General features: G+C 32.5%; 1 protein-coding gene across 1 annotated transcript; it reads right to left on the reverse strand.

The window, feature by feature from the left end:
- Nucleotides 1-3: 3 nt before the first annotated feature.
- On the reverse strand, nt 4-6,475 carry LOC139485033 (UPF0462 protein C4orf33 homolog). Its single transcript, XM_071269130.1, has 6 exons — nt 6,348-6,475; nt 3,777-3,975; nt 2,853-2,910; nt 1,798-1,849; nt 1,080-1,270; nt 4-258 (listed from the first exon to the last, which is right to left on the reverse strand). Exons 2-6 carry the CDS (start codon nt 3,973-3,975, stop codon nt 159-161), a joined length of 600 nt encoding a protein of 199 aa, XP_071125231.1. The 5' UTR covers nt 6,348-6,475; the 3' UTR covers nt 4-158.
- Between the last annotated feature and the right edge of the window lie 7,291 nt (nt 6,476-13,766).

Raw genomic sequence — 13,766 nt, forward strand, 5'->3', positions numbered from 1 at the left:
ATACAATTGTGTTGAATATTTATGTTTAATACCAATATAAAAGTATACTGTTGTAAGTGTTACTATCAAACTAATTTTACTACTAGATTTCCACTAATAATGGTTAATATTGCAGGATCTGGTGATTGAGAGGAATTTCCTAGTTTATATTTCAATTTCTATAAGTAATCTCTCCATTCGTCTGAGCTATACTCCAGGCTCCAATTATTGGGTAATATTCTTCCCATATCAATTGGACCAAATAGGCTTAAGTCATGACTAAAATGAAAAGATTCATTATTATTACACATAATCAAAAGAGCATAACACATGTTTTCAAGAATTTATGATTATGCCGCTAAATAAAGGCAATGTTTAACTTCCCCTTGTCAATAAAAAAAAATGACGTGACAATGTTTTTATCAAAAGAAAAATATTTACGAACACTGAAATATCATGAATTTAGTATGTTGTTTGAAACTTTCTTTTTTGTTTTCGGACTATGCCAATCTTCAGTTAAGTGAACATTTTTTGAATTGTATATACATAATAGTTATCAAAAGTACCAGGATCATAACCATCACGCTTTGGATGACTTCATTCGTCTATTCCACATTAGATGAGAAGTATCATTGGTAAGAAACAATGTTGCACAATAGCAGTCGACGTTTCCAGTAACGTTGGAGAGTTCATGATACGTCAATTTGGGATTTGATGTTGGCACCTCTTTTAACTATAGTACTAAAATACAACTGTCAAACTACGTGGATTTTCGAAGTCAGAAAAAAGGGGACGAATTGTTTTATTAGATCCGAAGTTTTCTCACACATCATACGACTTCGATCAAGAAAGTAAAAGTTCTGATATTTTTTCATTTTTTATCATCATTGATCACTGACGAGACTGTCAGAATGTATAAGGGGTGCACAAAACATGACACCACTTAGTCTTTAGTTTTCTATGTTGTGTCATGTGTACTATTATTTTTCTGTTAGTCTTTTTCAATTTTAGCCATGGCGTTGTCAGTTTATTTTTGATTTTGACTGTTCCTCTGGTATCTTTCGCCCCTCTTTTAAAATGTTTTACAAAACGTAACTTACAAATCTGGTTTTTCATGTTTGCCATTAATATCACCATGTAAAGATTCAAACTGCCTGGCTTCTCCAGTACCATGCATAGCATATACATTCCATTTAGTAACTTTTGGTGGGAGGTAACTTCCAGGAATAATAGCCCTCCCTGACCACCGGCTTTCTTCTTTAGTCGTTGTATATTCTATTGGCATTTCCACCTATTAACATTGATTTGTGTATTTTGAATGATTTCAAATAGTATAAAGATATTAATTCTACTTTTCACTGAACATGGAACATGTAAACATTCCAAATATGCATACTAAATTGAAACAGGTATCAATTGGAAAATGACCAAGTCTTGCACACCATGTCTTATAAAAGTTTAGTTATAGGAACATAGTTTTTTATGTAAAAACTTTTGAACTTTTACTGAATCAGTTTGGACTGTGAATACCTATAAAATGCACCAAAAAATGAAGATGTTACTGTTTCAAATGTTTTTTATTTGCAAAATTGATACAAAAAAAAAAGAATGCCACATGTGGTGCAGGATCTACTTACTATACGAAGTAGTTCAGATCAGCACGGATTTTAGTGAGTTTGTGTTTGTTTCTCGGTCTTTAGTTTTCTTTGTTGTGTTTTGTATACTGTTTGTCTTTAGGTTATCAGTTTGTTTTTGACTAATGAGTTTGAGTGTTCATGTAGAAACTTTTGCCGCTCTCCTACAAAAGTCTAAACATACCTTCAGTTTGTTTCGATAACCTCCCTGGATCAGAACATAATGTTGTCCATGCCTAGAAAATAAAAATAAAAACATTTTATTAAACTAAATACTTTCCTATGCCCATATGTCAACTATTTTTATCAACATCCTTTTTGAATGTTTTACACGTATACTTGTTGGTGCCTTTTATAATTTGATGTTCTGTGTAAGTCAGACTCCGTGTTGAAAACCGTACGTACATTCCCCTGACCACAGTAAGGTCTACTCGACGATCAGTTCTGCCAAAGAAAATTATTCTTTAGTTTCAAACCAATGTATTTTTCCTAGAAATTTTTTTATACATCATAGATTTATTGTTACCTATTAATGATCATTGGTATACATTTAAATGACAGCTCTTGTATGTGTAACGACATTTAGAGTGTCTCTCCGTCAAAATTTAGCATCAGTTGCTGAAAAACGGACCAAAACTATACAACAAGTGAGATGTCACCTTGATGATGAATGCGAACGGCTTTGGGGATTCGATACACCTTTGCAAAGCATTGTAGCTATGTTTTGATAAACGTTATTTCATTAAAAAAAAATCTTTGCAGCATAAGTTTTACTAAAATTAGATTCTTCTTTGAAAGTACCACTTAACAAAAATTTGAAATTGACAAGAAACAAATAAATGGAAAGATAGAATATTATCTGAGGAAATCAAGGATATATCCCGTCATGATTATCTCAGCAATGACATTTCTGAATGCTATTTATTATAAAATGTGTTAAGCAATACGATGGGTAACACTGGTGGAGCAGAAACTGTTTAACCTCCAAGATCACTAAACATGATTTCGCCCCCCGGTATTTGGAGAAAATCTAGTTCAACATTTTTAGGATTCTGCAGTGTTCTGTGTACTACTGTTTGTCTGTTCAACTGTTTGTCTATTCAGCTTGTTTCATTTTGATCACGTTTGTTTGCATTTTTTTCGACTTGTAGGTTTTGTTTGCGGTCTTGGTAATTTCCAAATTCTCTTGCAAATTACAGAAGTAATGGTTCAATAAGGTGTGTATATGTTATTACTTACGGACTTAATATCACCTCCAAGTAGTTGTCCTGATCATTTAACAGGAACACTTCTACAACTAAAGAAGAAGATACAGCAGAGTATGACTATAACTGAATTTCATTAATTTCTTAACCCTCTTGTTATAATTTAGCCATTCTAATATGATTGAGCCATTATACGTCTTCATATATAACATGTTAAAATTAGTAATATCAAAGACAGGCTCGCAACATGAATAATGTATCCGGGTAGTGTGAATGTAACATATATCTATAATATTAAAAATATGGCTCGGCCAAGTAAAAATCCGGATTCAAATTCATATCGCATTCACATGTTCTCGTCATTTATATGCGATTAATTTTCCACTTTGTGTTATATCTAACATTTAAAATCAAAGTTTTCGACTCCATACAACAAAGTAGACCTTAGATGTATTTTGTCGTACTTTGTATGCCTTTTTAATAGGTATGTAAACTCTCAAATATTCAACGGTCACAATAATGCTTAACTCTGTCACTTTGCTTATATACCATATCCTAAAGGAGGAGTTCGGTCTCGAGTGTACAAACTGATATAGAATGTTCCAGAAAAAGGAAAAAAAGTTTCGTACGCACGACAATCTACACTAAAACTTTAATGTGATTGGTCAGTAGCTGTCGTTTGTTGATTTGGTCCGGAAGTGTTTTTCGTTTCTTGTTTTTTATATAGATCATACCGTTAGTTTTCCTTTTTGAATGGTTTATACATATATTTGTTGGTGCTCTTTAATTATAACTTGATGTTCGTTCAGATTCCATGTTGAAAACCGTACATTGACCTTTTTTTCTTTTACAAATTTTGACATGGATGGCGATTTGTATCATTGGCACTCATACAACATCTTTTTATGTCTATTTGTTTTTCAAAATGATTTTACACTTTCAGCTTAAATTAACTCACCTTCATACTCCCATATAGTGTTAAACGGTTGACCTGGTACTCCACCTGGATCTTTGGGATCGTTGAATAAAGGTGCTTCAACAAGAATTGTCCAATTGTCTTCGTTTTGTGTTGGTCCTTTCAGAACAACCGTTACTGGAGCATGGTGAACGTCTTTGTTGTCAAACGTTTTTGTTATCTTAATTCTTTCTGTAGCCATCTATAAAATAAGATTCATCAAATACATTTGAATGATTTTACCGATAGAAACTGGATATGGAGGGAGATCTTTCCAATTAAATTGCTATTTTTTCTGATGGAAATTAACAACATGACAAAAATCACAATGTAGAGGAAACAAATAAACGGCTAGCAGATTTTTAAAAGATGTTTTAAGCTCTGCTATTTTGTTAAACAAAACAAGTGTTTTTCTTTAATTTTAAATGAAATACAGAGAATCAAGGTTGTTTGTTGAAAGATGCATTTTAGATATCAGGGAATTGATTTCCATTTTTTCTCAAAACACATGAATTTCCTGTTTTCTTTTGATACAATAATGTTGAAATGAAAGTTAACACAAGTTAAAATACAGCAATTGAAGAATTTTTGATCGAATGCTGTTTTCTTAACGTACAGTGGGAAATATTTGATGTACATGTAGAATGAAGAGCTCTACTAACATTTACACAAACTTATTTTTGTTTGAAAAATACCACCACCAAAATTGAAGTGTTGAAGGCCTCACAGTGACTGTGAGATGACTTAATGCGCTGTTTCTTTGATTTTTATGTGGCTTTTGGTGTGCATATACTGAGTGTGTGAAAATGGTGGACATCCAATATTCTTTGTTTTCTACTACTATTTTGTACTGGTAGTTTCTATGAGTCTCATCTTTGATATGTGGTTGCTAATTTCTAGATATCTAGGGGAATGTAAACAGAATTAATAGTTATCCCATAAGGACGCGGTGTGTCTGTAAGATCATCCCGATGGCCGGAGGCCAGAGGGTGATCTTACACTGACACACCAAGTCCGAATGGGATAACTATTTTACATCCCAGCTGATTAAAAGAATAGACGAAAAACCATTTACAATTCATAAAATCTAGTTTAGAACGCCACACAACCATTATAATATACTTTATATATTACTATATTATGTATACCCTTTATGACCCCCAAACACGATGAGTAGATATCAAATAATGTCAACTCGCCCCACTGGCCAATCGGCCCATACTATATCGCCACTTTATGAAAAAATCGCCCCACTCTTGTAACCGACTCGCCTAACTTTGAAAAAGTGTAAAATCAAATTGAACAATCAGTCTGACAACTCATTTATCTAACGAAAAGGGTTTAAACCCCACTGAGTAAAGGTCTGCCAACTCGCCCCAGTTATAAAAATATCTTGCTTCCTTTAAGTATGTTAAATTTCTGATAGTTCGTATCCAGTCGTCCTGGTGTAGTGGTATGTGTCGTGGCTTGATATGCTAAAGGTCTTGAGTTCGAACCCCAGCATATACACTGGATTTTTTCTACGTGAATTATGATAGATAGTCTCCGTATAATTAATTATAAGTTTTATACTGGATTTGTCATTCCCGCCCAAAATGTTACAGTACAAAGGAAAGCATGCATAACAAAGAAACTTAAACTGGGGTGATCTGGTAGGGGTGATCCGGCTCAGATCACCCCAGTTCGAACAAAGGAGCTGGGATGTAAGCTCAGTAGATAATATTCAATAAGAATGTTACTTATAATAACCGTTAAGGTTCATCATAACAAACGGACAATTTGTCAAATATGGCTCTATTTACATGCCAAAAAAATACTCTGAGTACAGACTTACCTGTGAAGTTGGAAAAGCTTTAATGCCTGGCATCCACTAGATATAATAAAGTTAAATGCTTTTTGTGTTTCAGAAAGATAAAATCTCTTTTTGATTTTGATGGGCATTTTTTTTCCTTCATGCAAAAGGTGTGAAAATTAACTAAGTTGTGGTACAACTATGAGATGCTCCCTCAGGTATAAAACCGGTTTGTATTGTTTTGATTGTCCTTAATTGAAATGGACAAGAGGTGAGTTAAAGAGTTTACCTGAGTCAGTGAGTGGAAAGTATCAAAGTAATTCAGGTGTTTGTTTATTTTTACACCTTCTGCAGAAAGGAAAAAAATGCCCATCAAAAACCAAGAAAGATTATATCTTTCTTAATCACAAAATGCATTTAACTTTTATATATCTAGTGGATGCTAGGCATTAAAACTTTCCAAATAGCACAGGTAAGTCTGTACACAGAGTAGTTTTTTTAGGTGAAAATACGGCCATATTTGTCCATTTGTTATGATGAACCTTACGCTGATAGTTAAGCTGCCGCCCAAGACTCCCCCTTGATTTATTTTCCAGTGGTGAATTAAGACTTTGAAATAAGTAATATATCATTAAAATTAGTTCCTTTTATGATTGGGATTGGCCTTATGACATTCACTGTGGAGGGGATAGTAATAAATGCTACTAAAAGTCTCGTGAAATTGCTCACAATATAAAAACATTACAAAACATAATATACGACGCCCACATTTATTTACTTACCTGTGTTTCTTAGATTATCTCCCTTAGTTAAATATTTATAAATAAACCATCCACTTCAGGTGTAATCATTTTCATTGAATAAACATGATAAATGAAAATAGCACTTTATAAATTTTATGTTTCCGCGCGATTCTTTCATTTTCAAACAACATATGACATCTCGAGTATGACATACTCCTGAATGTGTGACTAAATTTCTATAGTAAGTGGCATATTTCTGAATGTGTGGTAGTGACACCTCAGAGTGACACTAAAAGAACACCAATTGAAAATTCCTATCTATTCATATTCAACCAAATTTTGCAATTTCTACAGCTCTCTTAATATTTTACCGTAAGTCTAAACGAGGTATATATCCTGAATACTTTATGTATGACCTTTCTACATGCAAATTTTCAACCCATGTTCAAAGTATTGTAAGAAAGAACCCCTTGGTTTCTGGAAATCTTAAAGTTAAGGTATTGATACTACGGAGTGTTTTAATTCTCAATTTTTAATTCAAACTCATAGACATGAAAATTTTGGCCCGAAATGGTCTATATATTTCCCTTTCAGAAGGGATACGCTCTAAATTGGAGAGAGGGAAAAGGCGGTCTAATACATTAAGCTTTAACTTCGACCTTTTGAATTATGATCAGATGATGCATCACCCAGTTTGTGATGGCGTCAATAAACACTTCGAAGGGATGACATCTATTAATTTTACTCGAAAAAATGATTCAGTAGCTTCCTTGTAAGCAGTAAGTCTGTATTAGATAACATGGTATCAACATACTCCGTAAGTAGGCGTAGCTGGAAATTCAATGTTTGCACATACATTTGAAAAGTTCACAATTGGAAAGTTTAGATCATCTTTTTTATAAAATTTTGATTCCCACAAATCATCTAGATGTAACCCAAAATATAATGCAATGCAGATTTACCTGTATATACGTGTTATCCCTTATTCATAGTTCAAATTCACTCTCCAGGCCCTGAGGGATACGTTTATAGATCCGTTTAACATGCTCAACACACTGGGAATTATTTTGTGAGATATTACGTCATCAAAATGTGAGTTTACAGCAAAATGCCTCGAGTGTGTATATAAAGTTAATATCTTTAGTTATCTTGCTTGCTAGCTGAAACGTGAAGTCATTATTAAGTTAGGTATACTACCCTCCTAGTAGACTAGTCCGAAAGATTACCAATCTATCAGTCTATTGGACTATACTACCCCGGAAGGAGGGTAGTATACTAGTACCTAACCTGGCTGATAATTATTTCACGGTTCAGTTAGCAAGCAAGCAAACATATTACGTTTACCTACACAACGGTATATGGTTTCTGTTCATTAATTTGGAGGATATGGTATCTGAAGTCTAGTCTACCTCATATGAATAAAGGAACGAGTCGAAAGAGGAGAAAAAAGTTCAATCTCATAGGAATGCCGATTGTTTTTCTTTTTAACACGTTCTTTAAAAGTATATTGACGATGTTAGTTTTAGAGAATTTTTTGTTTGAATCAGTTTGGAGTTGATTTTGATTTTTTTTTGGGGGGGGGGGGGGGGGGGAAGGGGGGATGGGTAACAAAAATATACAGAGATAGAATATAGAACTAGACTACAAATGAACAATGCCCCCATACTTTTCTTCTCTACCATATGCATGAGTACAGTTCCATATATTTCAGATTTGAGAAACATTGATGTTGGCATACAATTTGAAATCGATACGCTGTCTGTATGACACATTCTGCATTAACAATCCAAACTTATCTAATTGGGCTAAATTAATATATCCCCCAGAACTAGAAATCAAAGAAACAAAGTATGTCAAAGAACGTCTCGTCTTTTTAAAAAAAAAAGTTCTTTTTCTTTAGTTACAGCAAACCATCAACATTTTGAAGATTACATTCTGGCGCATGCCTGATTTAGGTTGCTTTTTAAAATTAATTTCAATTTTTCTTTATTTTTTAGTTCATTGGAAGGTACCAATACCTTGTTAATAAATATTCCGTATCAACTTCACAAATAATGCACGATGGTCTTGAGACGTTACGCACGTTATTGCGTCAATACTGTGTATTCAACAAGTCCACACTAATAAACAGCTTTTCTATAAAATCATAACCGTTAAGATATATAAAACTTATATCCATAGACTAGACAGGTAAATACTATTTCGAAAAAAAGTGCAAATTGTTTTATCATACTTTACTATAGTCTAAAATTAGGACAACATATTGACAAAACGTCAAAAATATGCGTGTCAGACGTAACAGACTATACACATAATAACTTAAGCAGGGGTGTTTGTGTTCTTCAAAACAGTGTTATATCCACGAAAATTCAAATGAATGATATGCTTTATATATAAAGTATTACAATATTACTGAATATGCGTTCCTGTAACGATCAACGATATTTTTTGGTAAAAACAAATAGTGGTCATTATGGTCGGATTTTGGAAAATGTTAAGTTATCAAAATTTGTAGGTTTTAAAATATAAGATTATATGATATTTCGTTTGTGAAAATTATGCTAACAAATGTGCATACACAGACCATATCAGAATCGAATTTTTGCAGCACTCACACTTCATATAAAAATGCAACGGCTTCTGGCAAATGTCTTGCAAGATGTCCAATGTCGAATTTTGCCGCTTTTTACAAATAAATTGGCATTTGCGACGCTATTCATTGAAAAATTAGATTAGTTGCATGCTACATAGTGCTTTTCCGTAATTGTGCTTTAACTTTGCAAAACAGCTACATAGTTTTTAATAATTTGCGTAGTCAAAACGACTTCGTTTTCAAAGAAAGGAAATGTCTTGCAAGTTTGTCCACTGGACGATTTTCATACGTTTTCAACGTTAATTGTCTATTCGGGGTACGCTATTTATGGTGGATCGCCGTCTGTATATTTCCTGAGACAGAATTTTTTTGATAGTCAGATACTATCAATAGGACCACAAAGTATTAAAAAAAATCCGATGACTAGGGTTGTTCGTTTAGATGAGGTTCTTAAGTTGTGAAAAAGTTAGTATCACGAGAGGATAAAAAAATGCCTCTTTTTCAAATTTTCAAATTTGGGAAGCGTAAAACTTCTCTGCAATAAGATTTATATATATAGAACTTGAAAGTAAAAATGAAATTGGGCCTAAAGCGGGCCATTGGCTATATACACCTCTCCACATCATACAAAGCTTGTAAATAATGTATATGAGATGAATTATAAATAACCTTTTATTTCTGACAATCGTTTCATTTTTAATCTAATTGTACCGCTATTAGTAAATTGAATTTTATAAGCAAGACCCGTTAAACTTGTAATTCCCGACAAACTTTTTATAGTAAAGCAAAATATATATCCTTTTCGGATCTAAATGGGGAAACATTGCATTTTATTAAGTTTTATGTCAATTGGTCTCTGGTAGAGAGTTGTCTCATTGGCACTCATCATACCGTATATATCTTCTCATTTCATATAGATTTATGCATTACCCAAATACGATATATTTTGTTGTTTGTTGCTTACGTTACTTTCAGTGGGAAATATTTCATGTATAATCAGTACAACTAATCATTAAGAAGTATCAATATTGATATGCAAAACAAAAATTACAAGCAAAATAAAAAAACTTATCCCAAATAATTATTAATCGCCGTAAAACGTAAGAAATTGACGTTACCATTTGAGACGCAATATCGTGCTTAACGTCTGAAGTATACATTCTTGGTACTGACGTTGTTTATTTCTTAATAACGAGTTATAGTATTCTTTTATATGTCTTTATGAATATTACGTTTACTGTTTAGTCTATTTTATGTGGTATCCATTTGACGTGGCTCTGTACTTATACATCCCGTCATTGAACATTTAATTTTCTACATTGGCTAGAGGTATAGGGGGAGGATTGAGATCTCATAAACATGTTCAACTCCGCCGCATTTTTTCGCCTGTCCCAAGTCGGGAGCCTCTTGCCTTTGTTAGTCTTGTATAATTTTTAATTTTAGTTTCTTGTGTATAATTTGGAGTTTAGTAATGAACTTCATTATCACTGAACTAGTATATATTTGTTTAGGGGCCAGCTGAAAGACGCTCCGGGTGCAGGAATTTCTCGCTGCATTGAAGACCTATTGGTGACCTTCTGCTGTTGTCTGTTCTATGGTCGGGTTGTTGTCTCTTTGACACATTCCCCATTTCCAATCTCAATTTTATTATTGTTCAATGATAATTTTTGTATACTTGTCTTTCATTTTTGCTAATTTGCTTTGTCTATATGCCTTTTAGTGTTTCTTTGTTACAATGACGCGGCTCTGCACCTATACATCCCGTCATTGTTTTTCTTTGATATTTTTTTTATTCTTATCTTACATTGTTGCTAAAATATATATGCTTTGTACATGTGCATTTTTGTGTTTCTTTGTTACATATGACGTGGCTCTGTACTTATTCCTCCATTCATTGTGTTATTGTGCCACGGCAAATGTTTGATTATAATATATTTGTTTTTTGCTTTGTTCACACATCGACTGGACATTGTTAAATAGGTCAGGAAATTGTAATGGTAAAAATAAGGTACTTGAAAAAGTGTCGAATGAATGTTTTTTTGAGCATTTTAAGAAGTTAAGCAATGCACAAGAGGACAATGATTGTGATTTTGTAGATGTTGATAGAAATACTGTTACTAATCTGAATATTAATGTAAATGCTGTTATCACCGAAAAAGAGGTTGAAAATGCAATTAAGAATTTGAAAAATAACAAATCATGTGGTACAGATTTAATTTTGAATGAATTTTTAAAGTATTCAAGCCATAAAATGCTTCCTATATTTGTGAATTTGTTTAATATTATTTTTGAAGCTGGTATTGTGCCAGACTTATGGTCGATTGGTGTTATATGTCCAATTTATAAAAACAAAGGTGATGTCACTAACCCTGACAATTACAGGGGGATTACAATACTTAGTTGTTATGGTAAACTTTTTACAGCTGTACTAAATAACAGACTTAATGTTTATCTTGAAAATATGAATGTTCTCTGTGAAGAACAGGCAGGTTTTAGAAAGAATTATGGAACTTATGATCATATATTCAATCTTAAATGTTTAATTGATTTGTACTTACACAAGAATAAACCACTATATTGTGCCTTTATTGATTATCGCAAGGCTTTTGACTCCATTAATAGAACAGCTTTATGGAATAAGTTACTGCAAAACTGTATTGATGGTAAAATGTTTAATATTGTACATGCTATGTATGAAAATGCTAAATCTTGTGTACGACAGGGTAGTCAAATGTCAGATTATTTTCAAAGTAATGTTGGTGTTAGACAGGGAGAAAACCTGTCGCCTGTACTTTTTTCGCTGTTTCTTAATGATTTAGTCCAGTTTGTATCTAATGCATATGATGGGTTGTCAGATGTTTGTAATGCTGTTCATACTGCTCTTGATACTGATGAAATTTCTGTCTATTTAAGATTGTATCTATTATTATATGCTGATGACACTGTTATACTTGCTGAATCTAAGGCTGAGTTACAAGCTGCACTTAATTCCATGTATTTATATTGTAAGACTTGGAAACTTGAAATTAATGCTACAAAAACAAAAGTTGTTGTATTTAGGAAACGTAAATCCCCTGATAAACCTGTATTTACACTGAATGGGGAGGTTTTGAATATTGTTGATGATTTTGCTTATTTAGGTATTATATTTATGTATAACGGTTCCTTTAAAAATAACCAGAACAAATTGTTAGAACAAGGTAGAAAATCCATGTACAGTATGTTAAGAAAATGTAGAAGTCTAGGATTGCCTATTGATTTGCAATTACAAATGTTTGACACAATGGTAGCACCTATATTGTTATATGGGTGTGAAGTGTGGGGTTATAGTAACAATAATACTGTTGAATCTTTATTCTTACAATTTTATAAGATTATTTTAAATGTTAAGAAGTCAACTCCAAATTGTATTATATATGGAGAACTAGGTAGATATCCTATTGATGTATTTATTAAAAGTAGGATGATTGGTCTATGGAAAAGATTCAGATAAGATTTCATCTATTTTGTATAAATTGTTATACACCATGCATAACAGAAATATGTACCATTCAGAATGGATACGTTGTGTTGAAAATACTCTAAATGAATGTGGTTGTTCTGAATATTGGTTAACTCAAAATGTGTCTAAATCTGTCAACCTAGCTAAGATTGTAAAGCAAAGGTTATGTGACCAATTTAAGCAGAAATGGTGTGCTACTGTGTATGAATCACCTAAATGTCTCAATTATAGAATTTTTAAAAGAAAGCATTGTTTTGAAAAATATTTAATAGAACTTCCTACAGATTTAAGGAAATCTTTATGTAATTTTAGATGTGTTAATAATAAACTGCCAGTTGAAAAGGGCAGGTTTTGGGGAATAGCAAGAGATGATAGAATTTGTGATATTTGTGACTGTAACTCATTAGGTGATGAATTTCATTATTTATTCCAATGTTCTTATTTCAAAAACGAGAGGAAAATGTTATTGCCAAAAGAATTCACTACAAATCCAAATGTTGATAAATTTCATGCTTTGTTTAACTCAGACAATTATAATGTAATATTCAAAGCTGCAAAATTTTGTAAAATCATACTTTCTTTAGTAAAATGATTGAAGTTACTGTTTATATAATATGTTCGTCTTCCATATATTTGGAAATGTATATCATGTATATATGTTAACTTGTTCATTTAATCAACCTATTTTGTTATATTGTGTTAAATTGTATTCAATTGTATTTGTTCACATACCCTGGTTAAGGGTCTTGAGAAATAAAAAACTTGAAACTTGAAACTTGAATGTCAATATGATGGAATTATATGCGACTGTCATCCAAGTGAGAGGTTTAGCTAGCTATAAAACCATGTTTAATCCGCAAAGACAATGTATGTACCAAGTAAGGAATATGACAGTTGTTATCCATTTGAAATGTTTGAGATTGTGATTTTACCATTTGATTAGGAACTTTCCATTTTGAGTTTTTGTACCATCAACTATCATCAGTTCAAAATATTTTGTTTGCAATGCTTTCCAGCTTCGTTTTTGATTTATGTTGGTGAAACGCACAATGTGGCGTAACACATTGTACGCTTAGTATTTATGTAGATTTTTTTTAATGGGAAAGATGCATTAAACATAATAACCAAACTTTGAACTATCTAGTTAAAAATAGACATCGCCCTTATGGTGGGTGGAACGTCAACCTTATGGATAATGCCAGCTTTCATAAAGTCTCCCGTACCAAATAATAAGACTTGTTTCTTTAAAATGAATACAGGAACAAGCCGATAACTAAGGGAGCGCAGTTAATTTCAATACAAATGTCGAATGGCAATTAACAAAACCCATCACCATTTGACTCTCCTTCCTACCCTGTATTCA

This window comes from Mytilus edulis, chromosome 8, assembly GCF_963676685.1.
Source record: "Mytilus edulis chromosome 8, xbMytEdul2.2, whole genome shotgun sequence".
Taxonomy (NCBI): Eukaryota; Metazoa; Mollusca; class Bivalvia; order Mytilida; family Mytilidae; genus Mytilus; species Mytilus edulis.

Excerpts from the sequence above, each read along its gene's own strand:
- LOC139485033 (XM_071269130.1), bottom strand. The coding sequence starts at position 3,975 with ATGGCTACAGAAAGAATTAAGATAACAAAAACGTTTGACAACAAAGAC. Across the intron at positions 2,911-3,776 it reads CACTATATGGGAGTATGAAG|TTGTAGAAGTGTTCCTGTTA; the intron begins GTGAGTTAATTT and ends CTTCTTCTTTAG. Across the intron at positions 1,271-1,797 it reads GTTATCGAAACAAACTGAAG|GTGGAAATGCCAATAGAATA; the intron begins GTATGTTTAGAC and ends CAATGTTAATAG.